The sequence below is a fragment of the Anser brachyrhynchus genome (assembly GCF_964034855.1).
Source record: "Anser brachyrhynchus genome assembly, chromosome: 25".
NCBI lineage: Eukaryota > Metazoa > Chordata > Aves > Anseriformes > Anatidae > Anser > Anser brachyrhynchus.
In genome coordinates, this window is record NC_137718.1 from 5,310,580 (window position 1) to 5,337,616 (window position 27,037).

The following is a 27,037-nucleotide window of genomic DNA, read 5'->3' on the forward strand; positions in this document are numbered from 1 at the left end:
ATTGCCACGGTCCCTTGGCACGCTTGGGCTGGCGCTGCGGGGTACACATGGCACATTTGCAGGCTTCCTGCTGACCCAAATGGGGACTTGATCTCCTCCTGCTGGCCCCATTTGCTGCCCACCGGGGGGGGGAAGGGGATGGGGACAGAAGGGGACAACAGGGCTCCTGCTTGCATAACACGACTGTGTCCTCTCACCTCCGCCCTTAACGCTGTCCCTCCTCTTCCTCTTCTCTCCCCCATGCAGGGCCCGGAGCGGTGCACGACGGCGGCAACGCGGCATCCCGGGTGGCCACCGGCCTCTGCCTCTGGGCCGCCCTCCTCGCTCGCCTCCTCCTCGACTTTTGATAAGGGAGCGGAGGGTCCCGGGAGGCCCCGCCGCGCCTCTGCCCCGCCGCGGGCTCGGCCCGCCGGGACGGCCGCCCGGGGACTCCTCTCCGTCGGACGGGCGCCGCGCCGGAGGACGGGGAACGGCGCCGAGGGGCCGAGGACGGCCGCGTCTCCCACGTGCCGGGATCGTTCTCGCCGCTGGTTACGCTGTACAGACCCCACCACGTGCCACCAAGACTGTCACCCGCCACCGTCGCCCGCCCGCCCGCCGCGAAGGGCGATGCCGTGCCGAGCCTTGCCCGCTGCCTCGTCCCTCTTTGCGCCGAGCCGGTTGCGGCTGATGTGCCCCGGGGATGTGGTCCGGCGTGGACGGGGCTCCCCGCTGCCACCCGGCAGGCGTTTTGGTGGCATCGTGTCTGACACGGGCGCGGCACGGCGGGGGCCGCCTGGACCGCTCACCGGGGATGTCCATCTCGTCGTTGCGTCAAGCCACCTGCGCGCCCAAACAGACCCCGAAGTTGAAGCCCTGCGTCTCTGCCTTGCGCCTTTTCGGTCTTGAATGTGATGTCTCACCACCAAAGCTCCTCCCTGATCATCTCCTCACTTCTCCGTCCCCTAATGCTCCCCTCCAGCACCACGGCCCCACTGCCCCGTCCCTGCTGACTGCCCGAGGATGTGGCCCAGCTGTGATGCCCACCGACCCTTTCCAGCTGATCCAAGCGAGGGGCGATGCTCAGTCCCCGAAGGACCACGAACCTCCCACTGCACTATCTCCAGCTAACATCATCCCCGCCGTGCTCTTGTAGGCACGAGGCTGCCCTCCTGGGAACATGAGTCCTTGGGGTCGCCACGGTCCCTGCTTTGCTCCGGACCCCTGCCCGCGACACGCGGACCTGCCGCTTGGATGTGGCCCTGACACCGTGCCTGCGTTTGTTTGGAGGCTCCGTGGAGCAGGGCTACGTGAGATGCTCACGGCATTTCCAGCCACTTGCTCAACATGAGAGCCAAAGCACCACAGCACCAAGGCTGGAGGGAGGCACTCACCAACAGAGGAAGGCACCAAACACCAAGCACGGCCACTGCGACAGCTCCACCACTCCTGTCCCGCCCGTGTGCACCCGGAGGGCTGGGGCCAAGTGGTCCCTTCCTTTGGGTCAGCACAGAGGCAGCTCCAAATCTCCCTGAGGGCTCCTTGCCACGACCTCCCCACATTGTTCTGGCGGCTTGGGAACTGCAGGAAATGGCCGTGGGGCTTCTGCGATGGCTTTGCTTGTGCTGTGCCCGTGCCCCTGCCTGAGCAGAGGCCACAGTGTTCAACTGTCCGGAGGCAGCTCGAGCGCCACTGGAAAAATTGTGGCTATCAATTTGCTGCACCTACATGGCAAGGACGCTCCTGGAGTCCCCAGTTCGACTTTTCCTGACCCTCCTGCTGGAGGCTCCTCGGCCACCAAACCATGCAGCCAGACTCTTCTTTGCTTCCTGCAAGCCTTTGGCTCTCTCGCCTGCCACGCACAACAGGCACCCCAGAGGGGCCGTGTCAGCTCCCTGCCTACAGCCCCCAGTGCCCGACAACACCCCATTATGTGATCCCCTTCACCTGGTATGAAGAGAAACCCCGAGCCTTCCCTGCACTCCAGGATGGGAAGCTTTGGGTCCATGCTCCGGGGACAGACCCTCCTACTGCGCTCCAGAAATGTCACAGCTGGCACTGGACAAAGTGACAAAGGGACAAAAACACCACCGAGGAAGCACACAGTGTGTGTGTCCCCCAACACCCCCAGGAAATGATGCCTCCCCCACTTTTCTCTGTTTCTTCTCCCTTCTAAAGATGGCGCAACAGCTGTGGCCGTGTGCGCATCGTTCCCATGCAAACTCTGCCATTGCTGAAACCTCCTCGCCACCCTGCCCTGCGTTTTCGCCCACAGAAAAGAAATGAAAGCCTGGCGCAGACCCCACGGCATTCCTGTCCTCGATGCAGCGGTGCCCTGGCCTCATCCCTGGTCTCTTACGGGCCGTCCAGGACCCGTGCAAACAAGCACACGTGCGATGCTACTGCGAAAGGAGTGGCAGCTACAGAAGCTGAAGGGATGCAGGGCCCTGCACCTGGGACACTCAATGTGCACCACAGCTCAGCTACAAACCCCGTGTGGCCTGGGGGCACCCCTCTGTTTTACCTGATGGGCAGGGATGTGGCACAGCACGGAACTGGTCACCGCCACGTCTCGTGCTCCTTGTGGCTCTGGTACGTTCTCCACCAGCATCCCGGGAAGGAGCACGAGCAGCGGTCGGGTCCCGGGCACCATCACGGAGGTGGGTGGCACCGTCTCCAGCTGGCACAGTGGCCCGCACCTCCTTCCCCAAAACCCCACCCCAGCCAATCGACCTGCAGAAGAAGTGACCCCCCACCCCCCCACACCCGAAGCAAGGCAGAAGCATGCAAATGTTCTCCCACCGCCAGTGACACGTCACCCGCAAGGAAATAGGCATAACCTCCTCGAGTCCTACCTGGCAGCTTCATCTCCCGGCTCTCCAAAACCACGGGGGACATCCAGAGGGGCTGGCAGCCCTGCGACGCTCCTGCTTGTCACCACGCTTGGCAAAGGGTGGCCTCAACTGAGCGAGTGGCCCCTGCTCAGCCCTCTGCTGCTGGGGCCTCCAGACACATCCCTGGGGTGCAGGAGGTGCTTGGCAGTGTGTCACTCCAACACCGGGGCTGGTCTGCATCTCCCCATGATGGCCCCATGCCGCCCTGGCACCCCCTTGTGCCCCATCCTGTGCCCGTGCAGCCCCGGGGGAGCCCCCCCATGCCCCCACCCCCCGCCCCCAGCTGGTGTCCTCTGGTGCACGGCCCTCGCTTGGCACACCGCTCCGGTGCCCTATTTCTCTCTCTCCCCGCAGCAGAACCGCTGAACTAGCCCCCGACACGAGGCCAAAGGGCTGTGGCATTTCAGAGACAAGAGGTGACGACTACGAGACGCCCCGAGGCCGGACGAAACGGCACCGGGGCCGCCCCGCGCTCCCCGTTCTTCTCCTCCCCGGGTCGGTTTGGGCTGGCTTCCTTGTCCTCCTCCGTCGGGACGGCGTTCGACTTTCTCGTGCCATGTAACGTGCAGTTGTGAGGAACGTGTTGGCTGTCCGAGGCCGTCGCCCCGCCGCGCGGGCGGGTGGCAGAGCCCCCGCACGACCGCCGCTCTCCGCGTGCCGCGGCCGGACGGCTCGCCCCCGGCGCCCGACGGCGAGGACGCGCGGTCTTGAGTTTCCGTCGATCATTGTATTCCAAGGGTGGCTATACTACCTGAGATTTGTGCATGTTACATTGTAGTTGTAACCTTTTCTAATTCGGCAAGAATAAGAGATGGTTGTGATTGTGCAGTGTATCAATAAAGTTTGACGAACTTTGTACCCTCGGGGCTTTGCTTCGCGGACCGCGTGTGCCGTGGGGAGCAAGCGGGGCTCCCGAGCAGCCGGTACCTCCGTGCCTTCTGCAGCCTCACCCCACACTTTGTTGTAGCCTCATTCGGCTCCCAAATAATCCCCATACTGGCGCTGCTTCCAGCCCCATGGTTTGTCTGATTCCTGACCGGGCTGCTTGCTCTGTGCCCTGCTGCCATTCAGCTCCTCCCTTGTCCCCGTCCCCGAGCCGGTCCTGCACCGGAGGCTGCTGCCGCCCCAGCTCCTGCACCCCCAAGGAAATGTCCTCGCAGCTCCGCTGATGGGACCCGCACCATGGACATGCTCGTACCTATTTATGGAGCCCTGCAGGAGGACTGTCTTTGCTCGCTCACCTACCTTCTGCAGAAGCCTCATCAGGTTCCTCCTTTTGGCAAGTGCGCCGCCCCAGCATCGTCTTCACCACCTTATAACAACACCTGCTCTGACACAGCAACCTACCCCTGCGCAAGGGATACCTCTGCAGGTGAAATGCTCCCGGTGGTGCTCTGCTCCTGTCAAGATCTGCCACCACGAGGCACAGACACAAGTCTCCATCAAAGGCCAGAGGCAGCCAGGACCAGGAGGAGAAGGGACCTGCACCTTTCAGGACCAGTTTTCCGTCCCACCACCCTGCTGACAGCTGGGATGTGCCAAGCACCCTTTCACTCCAGAGAGCCTGGAAAGGAGAACGGCTCCCAGGGTTGATGTCCCAGAGCCAAACGTGTTGGGGAGGCTGCTGGGGACCAGTGCACCTTGCTGGGGCAGTGGGAGGGACTGGGGGCTGTGGGGCGATGGCTGACCCACCACAGGGTCTCTTGCCTGCAAACGGAGCGAATGGCTCCAGCCGGGGACCTCCACGAGCCACCACAGCCCCACACACCAGGGACACCTCGGCTGCCCCCTGGGAGAGGTAAGTGCTTCCCAAAACATGCTGTCCTCCTTCGGAGAGGGGTCCGGGATGGGAGGACCACCCCGTGTGCTCCACCACAGCCAAAGGAATTGTGGCTGGGGCACCACCACGGCTCCCCCAGGCTCACCTCGAGCTGGGCGGTGGAGGTGCAGCTCACCCTGACCACGCTCAGCACTGGTCCGGCTGCAGGTGACGTGACGGATAGCACCATCCCCCTCCTCCCCATATCCCGACTGGCAGCCCGAGACCCCCAACACACCTCTTACAAGAAGACAACAGCACCACAACCCGTCTGACATGAAACCAGCGCTCAGCACCCGCGCAGACGGTGTCCAAGCCCCACGCAGACCCCAGCGGACCCAAGCCCACATTACCCAAGGATAACGTGGCGCTCACATCATCACCTTCAGCAGGGCGAGAACCACAGCTAACACCCTGGGAAAGCCTCTCTGCTTTGGGCCTCTCCTTGGGGAAAAAAATAATCTGGGAGCCAGGATGGGTCCGGTACATCTGCAGGTGCCACAAAGGCCGTGCTCACCTCCTGCCTGTGGCCCCTACACATCCCACTGCCTCCGATCTGCATCTCCCAGCCCTGGATTAGGGAGAAGCGCTGCTCCCATCCCTGCCGGACCCTGCTGGCCACACGAGACTGCTCAGATCGGCCTGGCCTCCGCTGTCCCGAGCTGGGTGAGCCCTGCCCAGCCCGGTCCTGCAGCAGAGCTGGTGGTTTGGCCGGGAGCTCTGCAGAGGGCTGCGGTATAAGCAATAAACCCCTGTCCTGACCAACACAAGCACAAGCTGGCTCCCAGCGTGGTGTAAGGAAAGCCTCGCTAATCCTTCCCGTTTACCGTGCCAGTTCTGCCGGGCTGCTGGCAGTGGAGCAACAAATCTACAGACACGTAACGCACCAGGTCAGACAAAGCACATCACAACTCCTCAGCTGCATCGCCGAGTGCCGGGGGAGGTGGCACAGCCCCTTCCTGCGGCCGGGCACAGGGACCTACAGAGATGGCCCCGACACCGAGCCCGGCTGCAAGGCACCCGCGGGCTCCCTTCGCAGGACACGGCGGGGATTTACCCCACGGCCCTCGGTGACACCTGACCAGTGCCTAAGGACCAGGACCACAGCTACATCCAGAGGGACCAAGGGCATATTTCAGGCCATGACATTCATCTACCATCATCCAGAGACACAAATAAAAATATGTAAATAAATAAACACATAAATGCATCCATAAACCAGCATCTCTCCTTCTCTCTCTCTCTCTCTCTCTCTCTCTCTCTCTCTCTCTCTCTCCCCTCAGCTTATTCTTCATCACTCAAACCCTGGCACCACATTGTGTTTGATATATCAGCTAGAGCACCAAAAAATTCAAAATTCAAAAAATAAAGGGAGGAGGGGGGCCCATTAACCCCATAGCCATCACTGGGAGGTGGGTCGGGTCCCTCCTTCTCCCTGCTGGACTTACTCTATGATAGTCAACTTTCCCTGCCCAAGAGCCAAAAGACAAGCACAGCTCCCTCCAGCCTTTCCTAGGAGAGGCGCAGATACACATCTGCTGGCAACAACAAAGCTGGCCGTAAGAGTTTCTACCAGGCAAGGCCACCACCAGAGCTCCAGCATGCTCCCGTGGGGCAGGGCTGGCTGGCACTGCCCATATCCTTCTGTGCCATCGTGCCCCTGGGATGCAGAAAACTGCCTGTCCCAACACAAAAATTAAATGCCTCTCACAGGGCAACGCGTGCTAACCGAATGCCTTCTCACCCCCTGCCAAAATCACATCCTTCGGGGATAAATCCCACGTAAGGTCGGGACCCCTCTGTTCCCACCAGAGCGGGGAGCAAATCAGGCAGAGGCGCATCCCACACCCTCTACTCACCAAAGTCTTACCTGTGATGGCACCACACCTGGGCTCAACAGCGAGGTCGGGGTGCTGTCCCTCTGATGCTCTCCACGCCGGGGCCACCCGTCACTGCAATGTCTCGGTGCTCCCTCCCTCCCTCCATCCCTCCCCGTGCCCGACGGCCGCGGCAGGACAGCGCGGGGGCGAAGAGCACCACAAGCAGACGGAGCGGCCACATGGAACAATCGTTTTAATGGATAGAGGCAGAGAGAGCCCCCTCGCCGCCCGCCCGCCCGCGCCCGGGCCCCGCCGCGCGCCCCCGGAGAAGGAAAGGAAACCAAAGGAGGAAAAGAAAGCGCAGGAGAGACCCCCCCGCGAAAAATAAAGCGAGTCGAGTTGTCCCGCGTCTCGGAGCTTGGCCGATGGCTCGGCGGCGGGTGCCAATCACTTCGCCTTCTTTTTTTATATATATATATATATATATATATACACACACACACACACGCACGCACACACACATATACATATATATATATAAATATAAAACTGAGCTATATAGATCTCTATCTATGTCCATCCCTCGGTTCGCTTTATTCCGCTGCCAAGGTCCGGGGCCGCGTGGCGAAAGGAGCCAGAGAGGGGCCCGGACCCTGTGTGGGTGCCCGCGTCCCCTCGTCCCCGGCACCCAAGGGCGGAAAGGCGACAGGACCTGGGCACATGTGGCCCGAGAACCTCTTCTCGTCTCGTGGAGGACCAATACACACCTAACTCCATATACAGCATGCAGTAATGGCAGCGGAAGGACCCTGCTGGGAACCGTGGCTAGAACGCTAACCAAAAAAAAAAAAAATTATATATATATATATGTATATTTTTATATACTGTATATATATATCCCATGAAAAGGTTCGGCGTCTCCCTCCGCCGTGATGTGTGGTGAGCATCGTCCATTCCCTCGGCGTTTTTGGCAATGCTGCCAGAGGAACTGTTCGGTCGGCCGCGGTTCTCAGGCGTTTCGAGCTCCTCGCCTGCGGACGAGCCGGCACAAACCTCCTCGGTGAACAAACTTCTCTCCGCTTGCTCCCCAGCTCCTGGTTTCTTTCTTTTTTTTTTTTTTTTTTTTTTTTTTGCATTTTTGTTTTTTAGGAACTAAGAGTTCTAGGCTCATATCAGAAAATATAATTAATAAAATTAACCGTGACTCAGAATCCCTTATCATTCACGATGTCCGCGTGGGGTACGATGAACGCGTGGCTCGGCACCGGTCTCCTTCCTCCCTTTCTGTTCGTGGCGGCGTGGTAGCTGTTGAAGATCTATATATCTATACATATATATATATGTATATGTGGATATATATATATATATTTCAGAACACAAATGGCGGCACGGTCCATGAGAAGACGGGGAAATCTCGGCAAAGAAGAAAACCTGCGCATCCGGACAGAGGGGCCCCGGGCGAGCAGGGACGGCGAAGGGGACCGGGGGGGACAGCGCTGCGCCCGACCCATCCTCCGCGCTGGCCCGTGGCAGAGAACGACGAAACAGGGGAGAAAAAGGGGTGGACGAAAAAATAAACAAAGAGGAAAGAAAAAGACTCAGTCGCGTTGCATCTTCAGCAGGAAGCCTTGGATAATTTTTTTTTTTTTTCCTCTCCTTTTCAAATTCACTTTGCATTTTTTGCGTGTTTTTCCTCTCTCCCCCTCCCCCAGAAGGCCTGGCCGGACACTCTCTCAATTCTTATGATTATTTTCAGAAACAGTGAATACATCTTCTTCCTCTCCTTTCTGCTGTCGCTCGCTGGCCATGGTCGTCGCCGCTCCGCGGGGCCGGCTCGGGGATCAAAACAGGCGGGCGAGCTGGGCGAGCGGCAGGGCGAGCAGCCAGGCGCAGCCGCCTCGCCGCCACGCGCCGTTGTTGCCGTCGTGCACTGCACCGGGGCCTGCAGGGGGGGGGACGAGAAACACCCGTGGTGTTAGCCACCGAGCAGGGAAGGCAAGGGAAGACAAGATACTGCTGTTCGGGACCCTGGTGTTATTGCACATAGCGGGGTGGCCGCTAAAAGGTCCCCGCCTGCAGCCATCCCCATGTCCTTGGGTTTGGGACGTGGAGCCCATCACGGTCCTGGTTCCCCAGCCCATACTGGATGTGGCACCACAAAGAGACCTCTGTAAGGGGCCTCCGAGTTTTCTCTGAGTTTATCACCTGCGAAGTTTGGCAGAAGCTTTCACCCTGTGCCCCCAAACCACCCAGCAGCAGCAGCGCACCCAGCGCCCGGTGCCACGCGGACCTCACGGAGCCACCCTGTGCCCCACCAGTGCCACCTCCGTGCCCGCTGCCCCGCACCATCAGGGCAGGACGAGGTGGGTGACAAGGGCGGTGGGAGAAGCAAAGAGAAGAGCCAGGTGAGGAGCTTGGTGTACCACGGAGAGGGGCGCCTGACCTGGTGGCTCTTTGCAGAAACACCCCAAATTGTCCTGCCCGAGTGGGACCACCCAGGAGGTCAAGTCAACCCTCACTTTCAAGACCCCGGGACGTGTCCCCTTTTTCCGCAGCCCTACTGGGCACTGAGGACCCCTAACTGTTAGTTTCCCCTTTGCAGCACACTTCCCACACCCACAGACACCTCACATGGCTGCCCCAAACTCCCAAACCCTCCCGGCACCAAGCAGCCAGGCTCCGGGGCGGATCTGGGGACAAGAGCAGCCTCCGCGCCGCGCTATCTCCAATCCCTCCCGACATCTAGAGTTCATCCCGATGGCTGGCCTCTAAGCTTTACAAACAAAGCCACGTGGCTACCGAGCCCCAGATGGAGATGACGCCGGTCCCGAGGACCCAGCTGAGCGATCGATCGATCGATAAGATGGGGCGGGAGGCGGCGGGAGCACCCGCTGCCCCGGGCTGCTGATGCGAGGAAGAGCAGCATGTTGCCCACCCTGCCACATCCCAGAAAGAAAGGCACTAAAGCAGCACTAAAAGCATCCCAGAGGAAGAAGGACTGGCTGCAACACGGTGACACAGGGCAATAGGACCACGAAGCCGTCCCTGCCTGCGCCCTAGCAAGAGGGAGGAGAGAGGAGGGGACGCGGCATGCGGAGGTGGCCCGAGGTGGCCACGTTAGTCTAGCAGGAGGGACAGAAACAGGAGGGCTGCTAAACCCAGAGTGGCTACACTAAAGCAGCAAGGGGGAAGCTGTGAGCAGCCCCAAAAACCATGGCCATAGGAGCTGCAGCAATGAGGTTTCGGGGGGAGATGCTCGCTGGATGGGGGGGCGGGAGCCGCAGGGACCCGCGGGGAAACGGAGTAGGGGGAGCGCTGGCGTTGCGGGGGCACGGGTTACTGACCTTTCCAGGGTGTCAGAGCGGTTGTTGTCTCTTCTAAAAATCAAAGAACAAGTCAAGGTTAAGGCACAGGGGCAGTGGCAGGCTCGAGATGCTTTGCCCAGCCTGCCCTCGGTGTGGGGAAGACGAGCGGACGGGCGCAGCACGTGTGATGCTGCCACCCGAATCCAGCCCTGCTCACCTAGGGACACCGAGGGGGCTTCCCGGGGGGGTTTAGCACAAAACAGCCTCTGGGAATCCACACGGATTGCACGAAAGGGGAGCAGGAGTGGGTTTATTTTTTTTTTCCCCGACTCAAGAAAATTATTTGATTTCAGAGCACTTCATCACATTAAAGACAGCATCAAATGAGCCACTGAATTAGGTGGAAGGCCTATAATAAGAATTGCTACATGTTAGATAAAGCACCAGTTGACCTCCCTGAAAAAAATAGATTAAAAAAAGGATTACAAGATGTATTCCATGCTAGCGTCAGTCACAAGGCGCTGGAAAGGCTCATGTCAGTGTACCGACGTGGATTAAAGCTGTATTTGGGGGGGGGGGGGAAACCCCCAAAGGTTCATTCAGCCTCAGGGAAGAGGGGATGTGCACAAAACTGTCCCCAAAACCACAGGGATGAGACATTTCTCTTGCAACAGGTAATGAACCCATTGCACCTGGTTTCCATTTCTGCTTTTGCTGTGAAAAATAAAGACACACCCCAGGAAACGGAGCTACGGGCAGGAATTATAGGGGGATTTTGCCCCCAGCGTGAGGTGATGGGGACGTCCTGCCTGTCATGATCCCTCCGGGTCCCCTGCTCCAGGCCACGGCAGGTTAGGGCATCCTGGGGAGCCATCGGCCCCGGAGGGGACTTGATTAACGGGAGGGAAAGGCTCACTGAGCCAACTTCACGGAAATTACGCGTGGTCAGAGGGCTCCAAATTCCCTCCCCGGTGGGATGACCGCTCAGACCGACGCATCTCAGGGGTGCCTGTGCCATGCTGAGGTTCCTGTGCGACACCTCCCCACGTCCCACGTCCCTTACGGTGCGCACCAAACACCTTTAGCAGATGGGAACCCAAATAACGGGCCGCTCTCACAAAGCCATCAGCAGAGAAAAGTCCTCTTCAATTTGGGGAGGTGAGAGGATGAGCCCTTGTATGAGGTCCCAGGATACCTGAGATTTTAATCCTGTACCCCAGTAAGGAGACCACAGCCTGGGACCTAATAGAGGTGCCCCGGCTGTATGGGTAATTTGGGGAGGGATGGTGCCAGCAGAAGCACGTGGCCCCGGAGGTGTCCTGTCCCTCTCCTGAAAAATGGGGTCATTGGACAACAATTACCAGAAAGCCCGGTGGGGAAGAAGCTGCGATAGTTTCTAAGCAACCCTAATGATGGCTTTAACCGCCAGGTAACAATGCTAATGTCTGTCACTTACAGCACCGATTTATTTTTTTTCCCTGCAAAAAAAAACGATCGCTGTGCTCATTAACACCCAAGGTTAGTGCTACACGGGGGCTGCGGGCGCAGACCTGAGCGTCAGCAACGGGAACTTGCCCTCGCTTCAGGGAGCACAACCCAACAGCTGGCACCGACACGAGAGGAGGATGAGCCCCCACATATTTTGGGACCCTGGGCACCTTGCGCCGCTGTGTGCAGCCTGCCAGCCCTGAGCAGCCAGTGCAGCAGCCACCTTTGAGGGAAACACACCTTTGGGGGGAGAACAGAGCTTTCGGGGGTTACACCACATGTTACGCTGCCATTGCAAAAAGGTGACGAATGGCACAGAAATGCTCGGTGAACCCCACAGGGCTGGGCACCACACAAACTCGCAGTGACCCCAAAACAGCTTCCCACACGCGTACACGAAGCCAGGATAAGACACCTGACGGGCAGAGAAATGCAGGAGGAGAGCAGCAAAACGACCGCGTTTCCGGACACCTTTCCTGCCGCACCCCCGGCACAAGGCGTTAATTGTTATTTTGTTTTCCTTTTGTTTATTGTTTTAAGTCACTGCAGACGTACAAGCCAGCTGAGCCAGTCCCTTTGGACACACTGGGGTCCTGCTGCAGCCCTCTCTCCTACACAAGAGGGGTTCCTTTTAACCTCTGGGCTTTATTAAATAATTCACACATGCTAGGAGAGGGCTTGCAATGCCAGGAGAGCTCAAGGCCAGAGCAGGTTGGTGCTTCCCATCAAACCCTCTTAGACTAATTCCAACCTCCGCACCACTCTGGGGTTTGTTTAACGTGGGCTGGGATTAACGTCACCCGTGGTCACTGCTACCACGGGGCAGGACTGCCACATGGGTGCTCTCCGGGGGTTTCTGCTCGGTGTCCCCAACAGGACATGATGTGGAAGGGGTGACAATGACACACTGTGCACACACCGGCCAGCTCGCTGCAAACCTGAAGCGGGCCCGGGATAGGCTGGGGAAGGAGATGGGTGGCAAGGACGAGGACAACAGCGGGGCTGAAGCTGGGAGAGGACAGAGGTCCCCAAGCCCTGCTTCTCCTCTAGGATTCAACAGTGAAGATCGCCTGTCCTGTATGCCTTGCAGGGAAATGGCCCCGTGGCCATGGCACGGTGCAGAGGGATGGCTGGCAGAAGGGGGATGATGCCTGGGCACCTTGCTGCGTGCCATCTCTCCTCCCAAAACTAAAACCAGGGGATGCTTTCAAGCAGAGCCTCTTCTGGGCGTTCATCAGAGCAAGATGACGGAAACCTGCAGCCAGGTCTTAACTTCGCCTCCATGGCAGATGCCAAAAAGTTGCCCAACGCCTCTAGGCAGTGGCACACACAAAACCCAAGTTGTGAGCCTCCAACCCGTGCACTGGGCTAGAAAAGATGAGCAGGAAACCCAAATCTCCCCCAAAGCCCTGGCTTCCCACTGCAGGCCTTGCACGTCGGCGGTCGCTCCGGGAAGCCGTGCCCTTCCCCGGCCCCCTCCCTCGGCCCCGCTCACCGTAGAGGATCATGCTGGCGTTGGTGTTCCCTAGCTGGTTGGAGGCTACGCAGGTGTAGTTGCCGTAGTCCTGCTCGGAGACGTTGAAGAAGGTCAGCCGGGAGAAGAAGGCTTTGTTTTCCACTTTCAGCCCTTTCTGGCCTTCGGCCAGCCTGGGAGGAGAGCAGAAGGGGAGAAGGTGATGGGGACAGGATCAGGAAAGAAGCTCGTGCTGTTTTCCACGTTGCCCTGTCCTCCAGCCTGGCCTGACAGCAGGGACATGGGGTTTGGGGGGGAAGACGAGCAGAGCAGGGATGAGGAGGGAGCAGGGAAGGTATTGGGGAGGTATGGAGATGGACTGCTCTGCTGGACCCCGTTCTCTGGCTGCCAGCCCTGTGATGTCTGGAGGTGTCCCCAGAGATGCAGAGGAACTGCAGCAGTGGGACAGCTCTGGGGCTTGCTGCACTGCAGAGGGAGGGAGGCACTCATCCCTGGGGAGGGGAGTGGGCGAAAGTCCTCCCACCCAAGAGCTGAGCCCAGCTTCCCTCTCTGCATCAGCCCCGGGGGCTGCCCGCTCCCCCCCAGCTCCAGAGGACGATGTCTCGCACCTTCCCCTTCCCCACATGCCCCCCGACAAGGGGAGGTGATGGGGCAGCGGGCGCTGCAGTGAGCAGCCCCGGGTGTTACAAACCCCGTGTCACCACATTCCTCCTGCCCTTCCAAGAGACATGGGCTGACGCTGCCCTTCTGCCCGACACCACGCATTATAAAGATGACTGTTTCCATCCGCTCCTAACCGCTCAGCTTCGCGCTGCCGATATCGCTTTCTGCTGTCACGCTTCCCCAGGCAGGGATTTACCGTGAGACCCAAATCCGGAGGCGTGGGCAGCAGCGATGCACGCCCTGCCCGCACAGATGGAGACCAAAACCTGCCTGGGGATGCTCCTGCCTTCCGGTGCATGCCGCCACCAGCCCGTTCAGCCTCCAGCATTTTGCAAAAAATCGAAGCTGCCGGTGCTGGGGGTCCGTGTGCCCCCTCCCCAGCCCCCCGGGTCCCCCAGGCTCTTACCGCTTGTCGTCTTTGTACCACTGGAAGTTGGCAGAGGGGACGGCGGAGGCCTCGCACAGCAGGATGCCCTTCTGCCCCACCGGCACCCCGGTGCTCTTTGCGTCCGAGATGTACGGCGGGTCTGCGGGGAAGACGGGAGCCGGGGGTTGGTGCCTCCCACCCCTCTCCTCTCACTCCCTTCTCTTTCCCCATGTCCCAGGAGGAAAAATCATCTCCGAGCCCATGTCCAGCTCCTGTTACTCTCACACTTCTTTTCCAGGGGGTTTTGGCAGGGGGACCCAAAGCACGTCCTAGCTCTACTGGAGCTCCCTGGCTCTCTGGCACCAGCTGCATCCCCCTGCTGATGCCCAGCAGCTCAAGGGGTGGCCAAGAGGAGTTTGGGAGGGTGTTTACCTCTGCCTCTGAGCACAAACAGTGCTGCTTTCTTCCTTGCTTTCTCTCTTTTGTTTTCTTTTTTTTTTAGAAATGAAAAAATGCCTATTTACTGCTCACTTCTCTCCTCTCCCCGGAGGTTATCAGCACAGCATCTCACCATGGGCAGAAAACCCAGGTTGAAGGAGACAGCTGAGGAGGAGGTGGAAAAAAAAAAAAAGCTTGAAAAAAGGGGAATAAAAGAGCAAAACACCACCTGCTCAGAAACCTGCCACTGCCTGCCTCGGCACCGGGGCCAAAGGCAGGGTTTGCCCAGCGTGAATGTCCCCAGCCCCTCGGGGTGGGATAAGGTGGCCCCATCCCATGGCCGGTCCCCAGCAAGCCCCGAGGCTACTCACAGTTGACGGTGACTTTGACTCGCTGGACGACAGGCGCTGCCACGTCGTTGGAGGCGCTGCACTCGTACTCGCCCGACTGCTCCCGCGTGATGCCCGTGATCTCCAGGTACTCGTCCTCGCTGATGAAGCCCACGGCTGCGGGGACAGGGGGGTTGGGCTGTGAGTGAGGGGAGGCGCGGCGAGCCTCTGCCCACCCGCGACCGTGTCGCACAGCCCCAGGACCCACTGTGAGAGTCCTAGCCCAAAATCTCCCTGCCAAGAAGGTGCCTGCGAGATCTGGAGCCCTGCACTGGCCCCAGCCCCGCTGAGAGCATCGCTTGCTGAGGATATTGTCCCCAGCAAGTGTAGGATGGGCAGGGTGGTCCTTGCCAAACCTGCACCAGCTCATCCCACCCCACCCTCCAGCCTGGAGGTGCTGTCAGGCTCTCCGTGCTCTCCACAGAAACCTCTCCTTAATTTTTCAGCTTCAATTAACTCATGGCCAGCTTTCTCCCATCGGTTTCGGTACCGACACCACCCTTCACCTGAAAGGCTTTGTCCCTCTCCCCGTGCCACTCCAGGCTCAAAACCACTCACCTTTCTCCAGCGCCCAGCGGAGCCACCCACCACGCACCCACCCCGTCTTTTCCCCCGTGCTGCACCACAGCTCCTGCTTTACTCAAACCCGGCCAGATGCAGGCAGCAGCTTTTCCTTTTGTCCTGCACATTACATCCCCTGCGCCGTGCCGGAGCCTGCTTCTCTTTGAAGCAGCAGCCCAGCCGGCCAGGCACAGGTGCTGGGCTGCGATAGTCGCTGGGCTGATGGAGATCGCGGCCTTACAGCAGGCACCGAGTTAAAAAAGGAAACGCGGCAATTAGGACGGGGCTGCTAAACATCCTGCAGAAGCACAGCTCGCCCGCGAACCGACAGCACGAGCGGGTTTTAAACAGCCCCAAATGGGGAGGCGGCATCTTATTCCTTTCCTCGACACCTCCCCATCGCCCCATCTCCTGCAGCTGAGACGCGATAATTACGGCGTGAAGCATCTCCGAGACCGGTGTCACACTTAATATTCCTATAAATTTTAAACGGTAGTCCTTGGTACATATGTGTGGCAATTGGTGTCATATTTTAATTAGGCTTGCCCTACACCATCTGAAATTAATAATAGCTTGAATTACCAGTGTAATTTATAAATTAACATTGCTGCAGCATTAGGAAATAAATTAGCTCTGGACAGCTGTTTCTGGGAGTGAGTGCCAATGGCAGCGAGGCCGGGCGCAGGTCCCCGCTCCCTGGGGACACGTCGAGCTTGGCCAGAGGGGCCGGGTGATCCCACCCTGGCCCTCGCTTTCACCCGGGGACCACGGTGTGTGTGCTGCGGTGGCTCCATGTGCTTGTCCGGTCAACCGTGTGCATCTTGCTCCCAACTCGTGCATGCAAAATGCACACACGGGAGGATCCCGGCGGGGCGCACGCTGCCCGTGTCCCACCAGCTCGTACTTTTATAGCTCCTCTTCCCGTGGTACTGAAATAGTGAGCGCAGTCACACGCCGCCACCCGTGGAGGCGGCTGCCTTGTACGCACACCTAAATGGGGGTTGCATATAGGGCCTGAGCCAGCACTGGTGCATTTTGTTTAATGCCACCGTACGGCTACACCAGGCCAACTCCCGCAGCGAGCACCCTGCTGAGATCCTGATGCCCAAATCCTACTTGTCACTCCTGCCAGCTCACACGGGGCTGGTCACAGCCTGCACCAGCAGCAGCTGCCTTGGCATCGGGCAGCCCCGGGGTGCTGCACATCCTCTGCTCCCTCCCCAGCCCACCCTGCCTTCTCCCTGTGCTCAGGAGCCTGACCGAAGCCCCCTCGTGCTCAGGCAGCACACTGTCCTGTGCTGATCCAGCCTGGAAGGCAGCCCCACGTCCCATCCCCGTCCCATGAACTCCAGAAAGGGGTGACACGAGTTTTCCCGTGCAGCCCGCCGTGATGAATTGCTGCCGTCCACCTGCATCCTCAGCCCCGCGCTGAAATCGCACCGGAGCAGCTCACGGTTAAACCCGCTGAGCTCATCACTACTTAGTGCAACTGAAGGGCAAGATATGAAGGCGTTACCCCAAAATCAATATCCTTTGGAGACACAAAAATTACAGTTTTATATCCACTGGGCCTGCAGCAATGTGGGCTGGAAAAAAAAAAAAAAAAAAAAAAAGAGAGAGAGAGAGAGAGAGAGAGGGAAAGAAAAAAAAGATCCCTTTTATGGCTGACCCAGAATTGGCTTCTCAGTAGCACAGCGCTGCCTGCTGATAAAATAACGGCACAGCCGGTGGCCTTCAGATGCTCTGCGTGCAAATCTGACTCGGGTTTATGCAAAGGCCCAGATAATTCTCTGCTTCAGAGCCCTTCCCCGAGCGCGTGGGAGCTGGCTCGCACGCGGCAAGAATTATCGCTCGCCGTAGCCGAACCGCGGTCCTCGTCTGCGGTTTGATCCGGGAGCAAGGCAGCCCGAGCGCGTTTCATTACCCAGCAGAAGACTTTGTTAAAGTAACGGCAAGGGTCAGCTTGGCACCTGCAAAAGCTCGGGAAATTGAGAGATGAAGGCTCTCAGCTTTCCCTGTGTGTCTGCGGAGTGCAGGAGTCTGAAATAAGTGCCCGGTAATTGGCCTGCGGAGACGCAGAGTGTTCGGGGTTTTGGGGTCTGACACACTTTGCATTGGCACCCGTGGGGTTTTGGCTTTATGTAATCGACCCTGACACAGAGAGCCCTCAAAGTTACCAAAACATGGTTCTTTGCACGGGAACTTGACAATAATATCGTTATGAAGACCATGCCTGCGCCGGACACAGCCTCATTAGTGCCAGGTACCCCAGGGCAAGGTAAAGGGGAAAGGAGGGATCCCTCCCCCAGGGCACTGGCAAAACAGGCAGTGCCGGGTGGGTGCGGGCCGGTGTTCTCCTTTACCTGCCTGACTTTAATCCTACGTGCACACAGGCCAGCCGAGATGGTTACGTACACAGGCACAGAAGCCGTGCAGCCACAAGATGCCCATATATTTATTGCTCCTGCAGTCGTGCAGTGCGCGGTGCCGGAGCTGATTTGTGCCTGGTTCGGAGCCGGCCGGGCAGACGCTAAGCGTGGAAGTCTCGTCTCATCTCCTTTCAGTGCCTGCCTGCCAGAGGGCTTAATGAACAGGATACCCAACACTTCTTGGGTTTTATATCGAGAGCTTCTTCTGATGGGGAAGTGGCAGTAAATAAAGAGAGAAGCCATGCAGCTTGTTATGCGCTGCTCCAGCTGAGAGCACTGGAAATGAATGGGCTCAAAAATCAACGCGGTATGCGAGGAAACAGCAGCTCTGGCTCACGTCCTCCCAACCCCTCCTGCAAAACGGGCTTTGCTGGGAAAAAAAAAAAAAAAACAGCGCCATAAAGTTGCTTTGCTGCAGCCGGCACTGCTGGATCGTGCCGGTGCCCACATTGGTCGACAGGTGAAGGCACAGACCGGGAGCAATTGCCGCTCCGCTCTGCTCTGTGGCCTCTCTGTTTTTTTCTTGCTTCCAATGGGAGGGTCGTGTTGATATCCGGACAAACCTCATTCATTAGTGACTGCCAGGGAAGGAAAAACAAATAGACGGGACCTGGGGAGCAGGGCCAGGGTGAAGCAAACACAGTCTGTAAGCACAGCCCTCGCTTTATTGAAAGCAATAGGGTGCACTTGTCACCGTGTCCTCCGGGGTCCCCTGGGGCCAGTGGGGCACGGCAGGGACATTTATCCACACGCTGGGTTGCACGGGAACACAGACGCTGCTCTGGGGTAAGCTCAGCTCCCAAAGCTTAGGAGCAAGGCATAACCCTGCCATCCCAGTGCGGATTTTGGATGGGGACTGTTTCTGCGACCGGTCTCGCATTTATGACACCCTTTGGGATTGCGATGCAGTCCTCCCACAGGGCACACAAGGCCGAAGCCAGGGCAACACATGGGCATCGGGGTCCTGGATCAGCACCCCAGCCACTGCTCCCCCTTCCTCCACCACCGCCTGGAGCTTGGCAACTCCACCTGAACCAATTTCGGGAACTTCTCAAGGCTGCCTCTGCCTGAGCACAATTAGTGGCTGAAATATTGCAGGAATTAATGGCAGAGCTCTCTCATCTCCTCAGGAGCTGCAAAACCAGCACAGCTAGCACCCATTATTATTAATAATAATAATAATAATACTACACAGGGCAGAAATGGAACAGCCACTGACGGCTCCAAAGAACAAAGCTCGCTCATCCGCTGAGGATGAGGGACTAACCCGCTGCAAAGTGGGGGCACAAAGGGCGGCACGGACAGGGACAAGGGGCCAAAAACCCAGCCTGGGGAGGAATGCAGGGGAAGGGGAGCTGGAAAACCAGAGCCTGCATCCCCCTGCGTGGTGTACACATCACATCACCTACTAGGTAGGGCTTCCTCTGGCAGCCCTGTGACTCTGCAGCTGTCCATAAAAGCCAAGGCTCAGGGAAGGGGAAGCAAAACCACAAAGGATGGAGGGGAAAACTCAGCCCGGAGCTGCAAAACAGCCTGGACAGACTCGTAACGAGTGGCCCGCATCATTAGCAGAGCTGGGATGCTCGGCAGCATTTGGCGTGGCATTCAGGAGCCTCCAGCACGGCCTCACCAGAGACGGCCGCGAGCAGCCCAAAGCACAGCGGTATAAATAACCGAGCGACGGCTCTCGCGTGGCACGGCGGAGATCAGCTGCTGCTGGTACATTTGAAAGATTGCCATCCACAAGGCAGCAGTTGGGGCCACGCTTTGCAAAGCCCCTGGAGGAGAGGAGCCTGGCCACTGCAGTGCTGCGGAAGCTGGGATGGGAGGATCTGGCCAGACCAAGGTGAGATCCTGCTCCGACATGGAGCAATAAGCCACCCCCAAAAATGGCTGAGCAATGCTTGGGGTCCTTCACGGAGCACATGTGATGTGGCACGAGGAGATCAGGGGCCCCAGACATCCATAGTCCTCCTTCCTTGCCGTTCTCCTTCCCTTGCTGCTCCTCTTTTTCCCAGCCCGACTCGCCTCCCCTCTGCCTCCTCCCACCCGTTTGTTTCCATTGAGCCTCTGACAAGATAATAACTCACCAGAAAGCGAACACATGTTCCCAAATTAATTACGTGCCACCGTCCCCCGGCTCGCTGTTGTGCCCATGTTCAGGTCTCTGGGACATGTTGCTTCCAGCTTCCCTGGCTGAACGTTGCCGCGATGCCGTTAGCAAAACCTCGCCGGCACGGCAGCAAGGCAGCTTGCTGCAGCATCCCGAGGAGCTTGCTAACACCTCCCCGCAACACAGGGTTCCCAGCAGAGCTGCTGCTGATATTGCTGGGCCTCACATTAGCTCCTCGCCCCTTCTCCAAGCCCCGTGGCACTAAGCAGGGCTGCACTATGAGTTTGGTCTCCCCATGGGCTCTCGATGTCCAAATTCCCAGTGCTGGTCCCAAGGCACCGCCACGCCGCTGCGCTTGCCATGCACCAACCGGGCTGGCCGGAGAATGAGAATATTTTATGGAGATAATTTTATTAAAATGTTTACAACAATGCAGATATTGACATCTAGCTTCAAATCAATAGCACAATTTATTGTCCTTCAAGGTGAACATTAAGCCAAGCTGCCTATTAGTCAATATTTACCTCCAAGGTCTATAAATCTTTATACTGGCTTCAGCAGATGTTGACAGGGGTTGATTCCAGATAAGTGAAAGTAAGAGTGTGAAACATTGCTCCTTTTGGAGGTGAAATAGTAACTAGTTAATTACAGCCCCTACAGCGATTCTGAACTATCAATTTATGACTACTTCTGGCAATAAAAATTAACATCGCGCAGACTCCCGGCTCAAAGTGACGCTCTTAAAACCAAAAGCCATTTATTTCCCACGTCATGCCGATGCGGTGGTGATGGCCTTCTTATAACAGTTTATAGTAAATAAATAAAATATACAAAGGTAATAAGAGAGAATTGTTGGCGTCCGAGACCTGATTCCCCCCTCCCCTCTGCGGCAGAGGGTGGGAAAGTGCAGCGCGGGTGATTTAGTACCTAAGCAGGGGCAGCTCAGCTCCTGATGAGCAGGGAAAGAGGAGGAGGAAGGAAACCACCCTGAAACACCAAAATGCCCCAAAACTGAGTGCTCAGTGCAGGAGTGACACAGCCCTGTGAATGTGGGGAAAGAGCAAAAGCTGCCTCCATCACTTGCCCTGGCCGTGGGTAGGGGAAGCACCCGCTTCACCTCTTACTGACCAGTATTACCTGCTCCTGATTGCTCATTTAACACAAAAGGAGCTGAGTTCGGGCGTTTCAAAACTTCCCTTGTTCTTCTGATTAGGGCACTGACACCCGCTCCAGCAGCCTCACCTCCACGTCCCCCCGCTTTCCGACTCCCTGGTGCTGGCTTAACGCCGCCACGCTCCGATGGAGAAAGATTTGGGGTAATTAACCTGCTGGAAATCATCCAAAGCAATCAGTAAAAAAATGATTTCTTGAAGATTACCCTATCGACCCAGGCGAGCATGGTGCGCGCCTTCCCTCCTCTCAAGAATACTGCAGCCCCATGCCATGGGCTCCATCTGCGAGCCCGCAGTGGGGTGACCCCTTTGGGAAGCACATCTCCAGCACCAGCTCCTGGGGGGACACCAAGCACCCGCTCTTCACTTCTCACAAGCCCTTAGAAGAACGATGGTGAGCCCAGAAATCAGCCCACAGCCATCAGAGATCACAGGCGTGCTTACATAGGGCCAAGTCTCTCTCTTTTTGAAGTTTCCTGATAGCAAGGAAAGAAATCTCTCACCTTACATGTGTGTGCTTTTTTTTTTTTTTTTTGTATTAATTCATGTTTTTCTAGGGCTTTATGTTATGTGAAGTCACAGGGCATGGTGCTCCCACAGCCTGGCTTTGGCACAGTGCTCACGAGTGCAGGAACTTTGCAGAAGCCACCTCCACCAACGCAGGGCAGGTGACAGTCACCGACTGCGCCCGGTGTCACCAAGCCGAGGGGAAACACTGTGTTTTCCTTGCTTGTGCCCTTCACTGAATTGGCTTCGGCAGAACTTTCACATCCAATTTTGCTTCGCGTCCTCGTGCACGGCTCTGTGGGCTGCAAAAGAGCGAGGCAGCCGGTGACACCGCTGTGCTGGGGGCTCCGGGGTGCCCCCAGGCAGGTGCACATGCTGAGCGATAGATCCACACTCGCCGTGAAGTCCTTCTGCGACGGGATCGATGTCCCCTCCTCCTCCGGGCCACAGGAGCCTGTCCTCATGCACGGCCCTGCGTCACGGCAGATGCACTGGGTTTTTCTGCTCCTTTCAGCTATTTTGGGTGTAGCTGGGAGCCGATGATGCCTTCTGTTTCTTCTTGAGATGTGATGGAGGAGCCTCCTGCAGACCCCTGAGTGTGATTTTGGGCTGATGCACACAGCGGTCAGTGTTTCCGAACAATGGGCTGTCCGTGAGCATGGGGACAGGACGAGGGATTTCTGCAGGTGTCCTCCAAACATGACCAGGAAAAAATCCCACAGGCTGCAGCTCTGCAGCCCGCTGCCAGAACCCCTCTCTTTGCTTTGGGGAAGACATTCATCCAGGCCCTCCGACTTTCTGTGCTGCTCAGAGCTGGATCTTTCACAGGTCCCTCCTTTGTGGTTGCGCTTGCTCGGCGATCTGCCACCAGCCCCAAAACCACGCTTGGCTCTCTGCTGCCCTATGACAACCCAGATAACCACTAAACGGGTATGTGCAGCACATCTCACTGCCCACTGGGACATGCAGCTTGCAGAGACCCTCCTGATGCCATCACATCGCCTACCCCCAGCCGGTCAGCCTATATGCACAGCCCTATAGCCTAACCCACATCCACCATCCACACCACGGACGGCCAACGCAAGGCACGGGGAGCTAAAATGGAGGAGGTGACCCAGTGCCGACAGCAGTGAGCGGGTTCCCTGGTACAACCACCTCACCCCTGTGCCATGCAGCAGCCGGACCTCCTGCATGAAGCCGCACCACGCCGGGGATGCCTGCCCGGTCCGCTTGCCTTGCTGGTGCCGTGAGCCGCAGCCGAGCCGCCCATTATAGCACCATTGTGCAGAGTTTTTAGCTTAAAAGTCCTTGAAAGTTTCCCACTGTGACTAGTCAAACAAGATCTTTTTCACTTTCCCTCTCTTCTCCGCTAACAATATTTATACTCATTTCTTTTATTGAAATCTATCTGCCGCCTGTTCTATTAAAGCCACCTGAGTGGCAGCTCCTATTCTCCGGGAGCCCGCAGCCCATCTATTCTCCACACAATGAGGTACAAGCAGTCTATCTTCTATTGTGCTGCCCAGCCTTCGGCTCTCTATTCTTCCATCTCAAAAAGGCACGTCAGAGGTGCCAAGATGGAAAAAAAATCAGGATCCCGGGCTGCACGGGGGCTTCCCAGTGCATCCGAGCCCCTGCCCTCCCTGTCGGGGTGAGCATCTCGGGATGATGTGACCGTGAGACCCGTGATCCCTTGGGGATGCTCCTCTCGTCCTCCCCATCCCACACACCATGACTTCAGCACGGTTTGCTGCTGCTCGTGCGCGCGGCTGGCTGCTGCCGGGATGTTTGCGAGCTTCATGTGACTTATTTGTTACCGGGAATAAAAAAGGAGCATTAAACCCTTTGTTTGTGAGAAGTAGTTCCCTGGGAAATAAAAGGATTATGGAAATTAATATTTAAAGACACAAGACACAACAACTCGGGGACCAGCCACCCTTGAACGAGGCTCTAACTCAGGAGCAAACGAGGCGCGTAAAGAACGAGCCCGTTCATTTCCATGCGTGGTAGAGCAGGGCTGGCTCCGAAGCCTCTCGGGGCTTAGCAAAGTGGCAGCGAGCACCCTGGATGGGCAGATGGGTGCTCCCCGGCCCCTGCCTCCTCCCCAGGTGCTGCTCACAAAGCCCAGAGCCAGTAGAGGGGCCGGGCTGGCCACCACATGCAAGGAAATTAGCAGCGGCTGCAGGTCACCAAGCACTTAGGCGGCATCAGACCTGTAGCAAAGATGGGCTTAGGGCTTGTTGGAGGGCTGTTTTCCTCAAGATACTGATGTATTATCACAAGCATGGAGCCAGCCAGCTTCCTCCTCGGTGTCTACCTGCTCGGAGGGTGAGGTGGTGGCATTTGTGGTGGCACCAAGGGTCCTAGAGGAGAGGTTTGACAGTGCAGACGCTGCCACCAGCACTGAGTCACTTCCCACGCAGTTTTTCTGCTTCAATGGAGGCGCACATGCAAAAGGCCCAATGTAAACCAAAAAATGCTCACACGGAGCCCCATGGGAATGGAGCGAAGCTTTCTTCTGATGGTTACTGATGAGCCAACATCTCACGGCCGCCCTGGGCTCCCGCTCGAGCCTCGATGCCGCTCTCAGGGCATCCAAGCCTCTCCATCCCTGCCTGCAGCCCAAGCCGTCCCCTCGCCTTTCCTCCTTTACTTTCTCTTCCTCCCCACCATTTTTCCCCGTTGCTGCTCGCAAGGTGAGAGAGGACAGTGTCGCCAGAATGAAGGATTCTCCTGCATGCCCTCTCCCAGCAGCGGCCCTAATTCATTTTTCATGGCCCCTTGCAGTGACAAAAGCCGCTGCTTCTCTCTTGTAAGCGTGCGCCGTGCAATAAGTCAAAGCTGATGTGCATTTTCCCCCTGGGTGCCGAAGCTGTGCTTTTGATTTAATTTGTCCTGTTGTTTGGCTCTCAGCCTTTGCCGGCGAGTTCCTTTGGAGAAGAGGCAAGGTAGGGCCCCATACGTGCGGAGGGGCTGGCTGACAGATGGGGTACAGTGGGTAGTGTTTAAATAATTTGCCGCAATGATGCCGGGATGTTTGAGAGTGACAGATGCTCCTGGAGAAAATCACTCAGACAAACACACACATCCTGTTTGCGGGAGCTCTGCTCCTCGATTAAATCCTGTTGCAACTTGGCTTTCCTGGAGCCCGTCCCATTGCTGGCAGCTTTCTCGAGGAGAAGCCGCGGTGCGCAAGGCTCAGCCCCGGCTAACACCAAGGAACAAGCTGCTCCTGCCTGCTGTTCACAGAAGTTGTGCAAAGCACCCCAAAAAAATGCCATGGGGGGTCACTGTCGCAGGTATCGCGATGGGGATAACGGTGGCAAGATCTACCCCTCGCCCTCCAGCCTGCATCGTGATGGGGGCAAGAGCATCCCCAGCCCTGACCCAACTTGTGGTGCCCCACTTTCCTCCGCATTTGTCTGCAAAACAGCTGCTGGTGGCCGGGACCGTCGGGTCCCCCCAGCTGCAAATTTAAACCCAAAGGCTTTCTCCGCAGGACAAGCTCTTAAGACGCAATTTCAATCCAGGGCGTTAAATGGCTGTAACCTCAGTTAAGCTGCATTTCAGCCGCATTAAGAAAATATCCCTAGGAAGGGAAGCAAGTGGCATAATGGCATTAGAGTGAAAAAATAAGCGTCAAGTGCTGACTGAATTCATCCAGGGTGCTGGCACGAAGTCCTAGCGATCTGGGAAACTTTCCCTGCACATGGTTCGTGGCAAGCCTGGCCGACGGCTTTCAGGGAACGGGGGATATTTTCCTTTCTCCCTCTTCCCCTTGGATGGGGACCACCCTGAACAGCACGGAGCCAGCTCGTCGCGCGGGGAATTTGGTACACGGCGCCTGTCAGACCGAAACGGGGGCAGCGAGCCTGGGGAGCCGACAGGCGAGGCGAGGGCTGATCGGAGATAAATTTCCAATTTTTCATAAGACAGGGAACAACCGTTACACTGAAGCGAGGCGGGGAAGCCCTGATAACAAGGCTGATGTGGTGACCCGAGGGTGCCCGGGGGACCAGAGCATGGCTCACACCGCTCCGCAGCAGCCCTTGGTGGCTCTCAGCCAGGCCCCCCCACCCCATCTTTTAACCCCCAGAGCCATCCGAACCAGGGCCTGGTGAGGCTGGCTGTCGCCTCTCCATCATCTTTAGCCTGTCTTTATTTTTTCAGACATGCTATTTTCCAGCCCAGTGGCCTTGCTCTGTCCCTCATGTTTTATGGCGCTGATGTCTCCATTTCTGGAGGACCATTCGCAATATTGCGGCTTATCAAGAGGAGCTGGCGGAAGGTGCGGGCAGTGAGATGGGTGGGGGACAACCGGGGGCACGGGGTCTGAGGGCAGGGAGCCGGGGATGCCAGGACCAGCAGGGACGGGTGATGCTGGCCCCAGGGAACTGGGAGGGACTGGAGAGTGGGCTGAGCCCCGCAGCATCCTGGCAGGAGGGGTGGTGCGGGGAGGGGAGCAGAGGCACCCCTCTGCGAGGGAAAAACCATTTTAAATAACAGCAGTGTATCACAGGAAGGGGAAAAACCCCTGGGCTACAGCATTGCTGCAGCTTTAAATTATACTGTAGGAGGATAAAAATAAAAGAGAGGAAGACAGAGAGAGAGGCCGGGAGGAAAAAGAATTGCCATTGTTTTACCAAGCAGATGGGAAAGTTCAGGGGATCAGAAAAAGACTATTATTATCTTGACTCGACCGAGAGGAGATGGGAAAGGAAGAGGCATTTTTTTTCTCCACGGTAAGGAACGCCATGGCAGAAGTCATTTCAGCAAAGAGTTGGATGGAAACGGTGGTGCCGGCTGCGGGCAGCACCCGAGTTATCTCCACGGCCAGGGCACACCACCAGGATTTGGCTTTTTGTCCTCTTCCTGATGGCAGTGGCAGTGCTGGATGTGGCATCACACAGCGCTACTACAGGGATGGGTGGTGGGCATCTGCCACCACCTCCAGCTGTGGCATCCTGCCCACCACAGGGCCACATGTGCTGCCAGCTGTGCCCACTGCCACGGCAGACGTGTACACACGTACCCGGACAGTCACGCAGCTCCTCTTTCTTGTACAAGCAAGCCTGAAGACACACATGCACCCATGTATAAGTGCTCCCACCCTACAGGTACCCACGCTCCTGCTGCCCTGCCCCAGAGGGGACGTTCTGCTTTGCTAAAGCCATGCAAGGGCACACAGAATATGCAACAAGTCTCTCCGCTTTTTCCTGCTGGCCATGGAACCACCAGCAGAACACTTTTCTTCCCCAATTCATTTGACAAGCTCTATTTTCTGCCTCTGCACGCTTCCACGCACATGCTCTGCCACTCCAGGGCTATTTGTTGCTGTTGCTCAGCAGGCGCAGGACGGGGCAGCTGAGCAGCTCCTGAGCGCGGCTCAGCTCCTTGCCCAGCCATGCAAACTGGAGACAAGAAAACCCTTTCCACAACGTGCTCAGGCTAGGGGAAGAGCCCAGCCCCAAAGCCCGTGGTGCTGGCCCAAGCACGGAGAGCAGACTGATTTACAAACGGGCACACATTGGTGTGACTTTTTCCCTGCAATGTGTCATGGCTGCGGGACAGGGAGGTGAGGCGGAGGAGCTCAGCTCAGCTCCACCAGGTCTTGGGCAT

At 57.5% G+C, this 27,037-nt stretch overlaps 2 protein-coding genes across 20 annotated transcripts in view; one reads left to right on the top strand and one right to left on the bottom strand.

Annotated features, from left to right (window-relative positions):
* Positions 1 to 3,731, top strand: part of OPCML (opioid binding protein/cell adhesion molecule like) — a 332,104-nt gene extending 328,373 nt beyond the window's left edge. For all 5 annotated transcript variants that reach the window (XM_080568130.1, XM_080568132.1, XM_080568134.1 and 2 more), the window contains one exon: positions 247 to 3,731. In XM_080568130.1, the coding sequence (XP_080424256.1) occupies positions 247 to 347 (101 nt within the window). In that variant the 3' untranslated portion in view covers positions 348 to 3,731. The remainder of the gene's footprint in view (positions 1 to 246) is intronic.
* A 3,018-nt stretch (positions 3,732 to 6,749) lies between these two features.
* LOC308182841 (protein CEPU-1) overlaps positions 6,750 to 27,037 on the bottom strand; it is a 343,323-nt gene continuing 323,035 nt past the window's right edge. For 10 of the 15 annotated variants that reach the window (XM_080568115.1, XM_080568122.1, XM_080568124.1 and 7 more), the window contains 5 exons: positions 14,619 to 14,753; positions 13,849 to 13,969; positions 12,801 to 12,952; positions 9,857 to 9,889; positions 6,750 to 8,454 (listed from right to left, as the gene is read on the bottom strand). In XM_080568115.1, coding sequence (XP_080424241.1) covers positions 8,354 to 8,454; positions 9,857 to 9,889; positions 12,801 to 12,952; positions 13,849 to 13,969; positions 14,619 to 14,753 — 542 coding nt within the window. In that variant the 3' untranslated portion in view covers positions 6,750 to 8,353. The remainder of the gene's footprint in view (positions 8,455 to 9,856; positions 9,890 to 12,800; positions 12,953 to 13,848; positions 13,970 to 14,618; positions 14,754 to 27,037) is intronic. The other 5 variants (XM_080568114.1, XM_080568126.1, XM_080568119.1 and 2 more) reach the window with 1 other exon arrangement.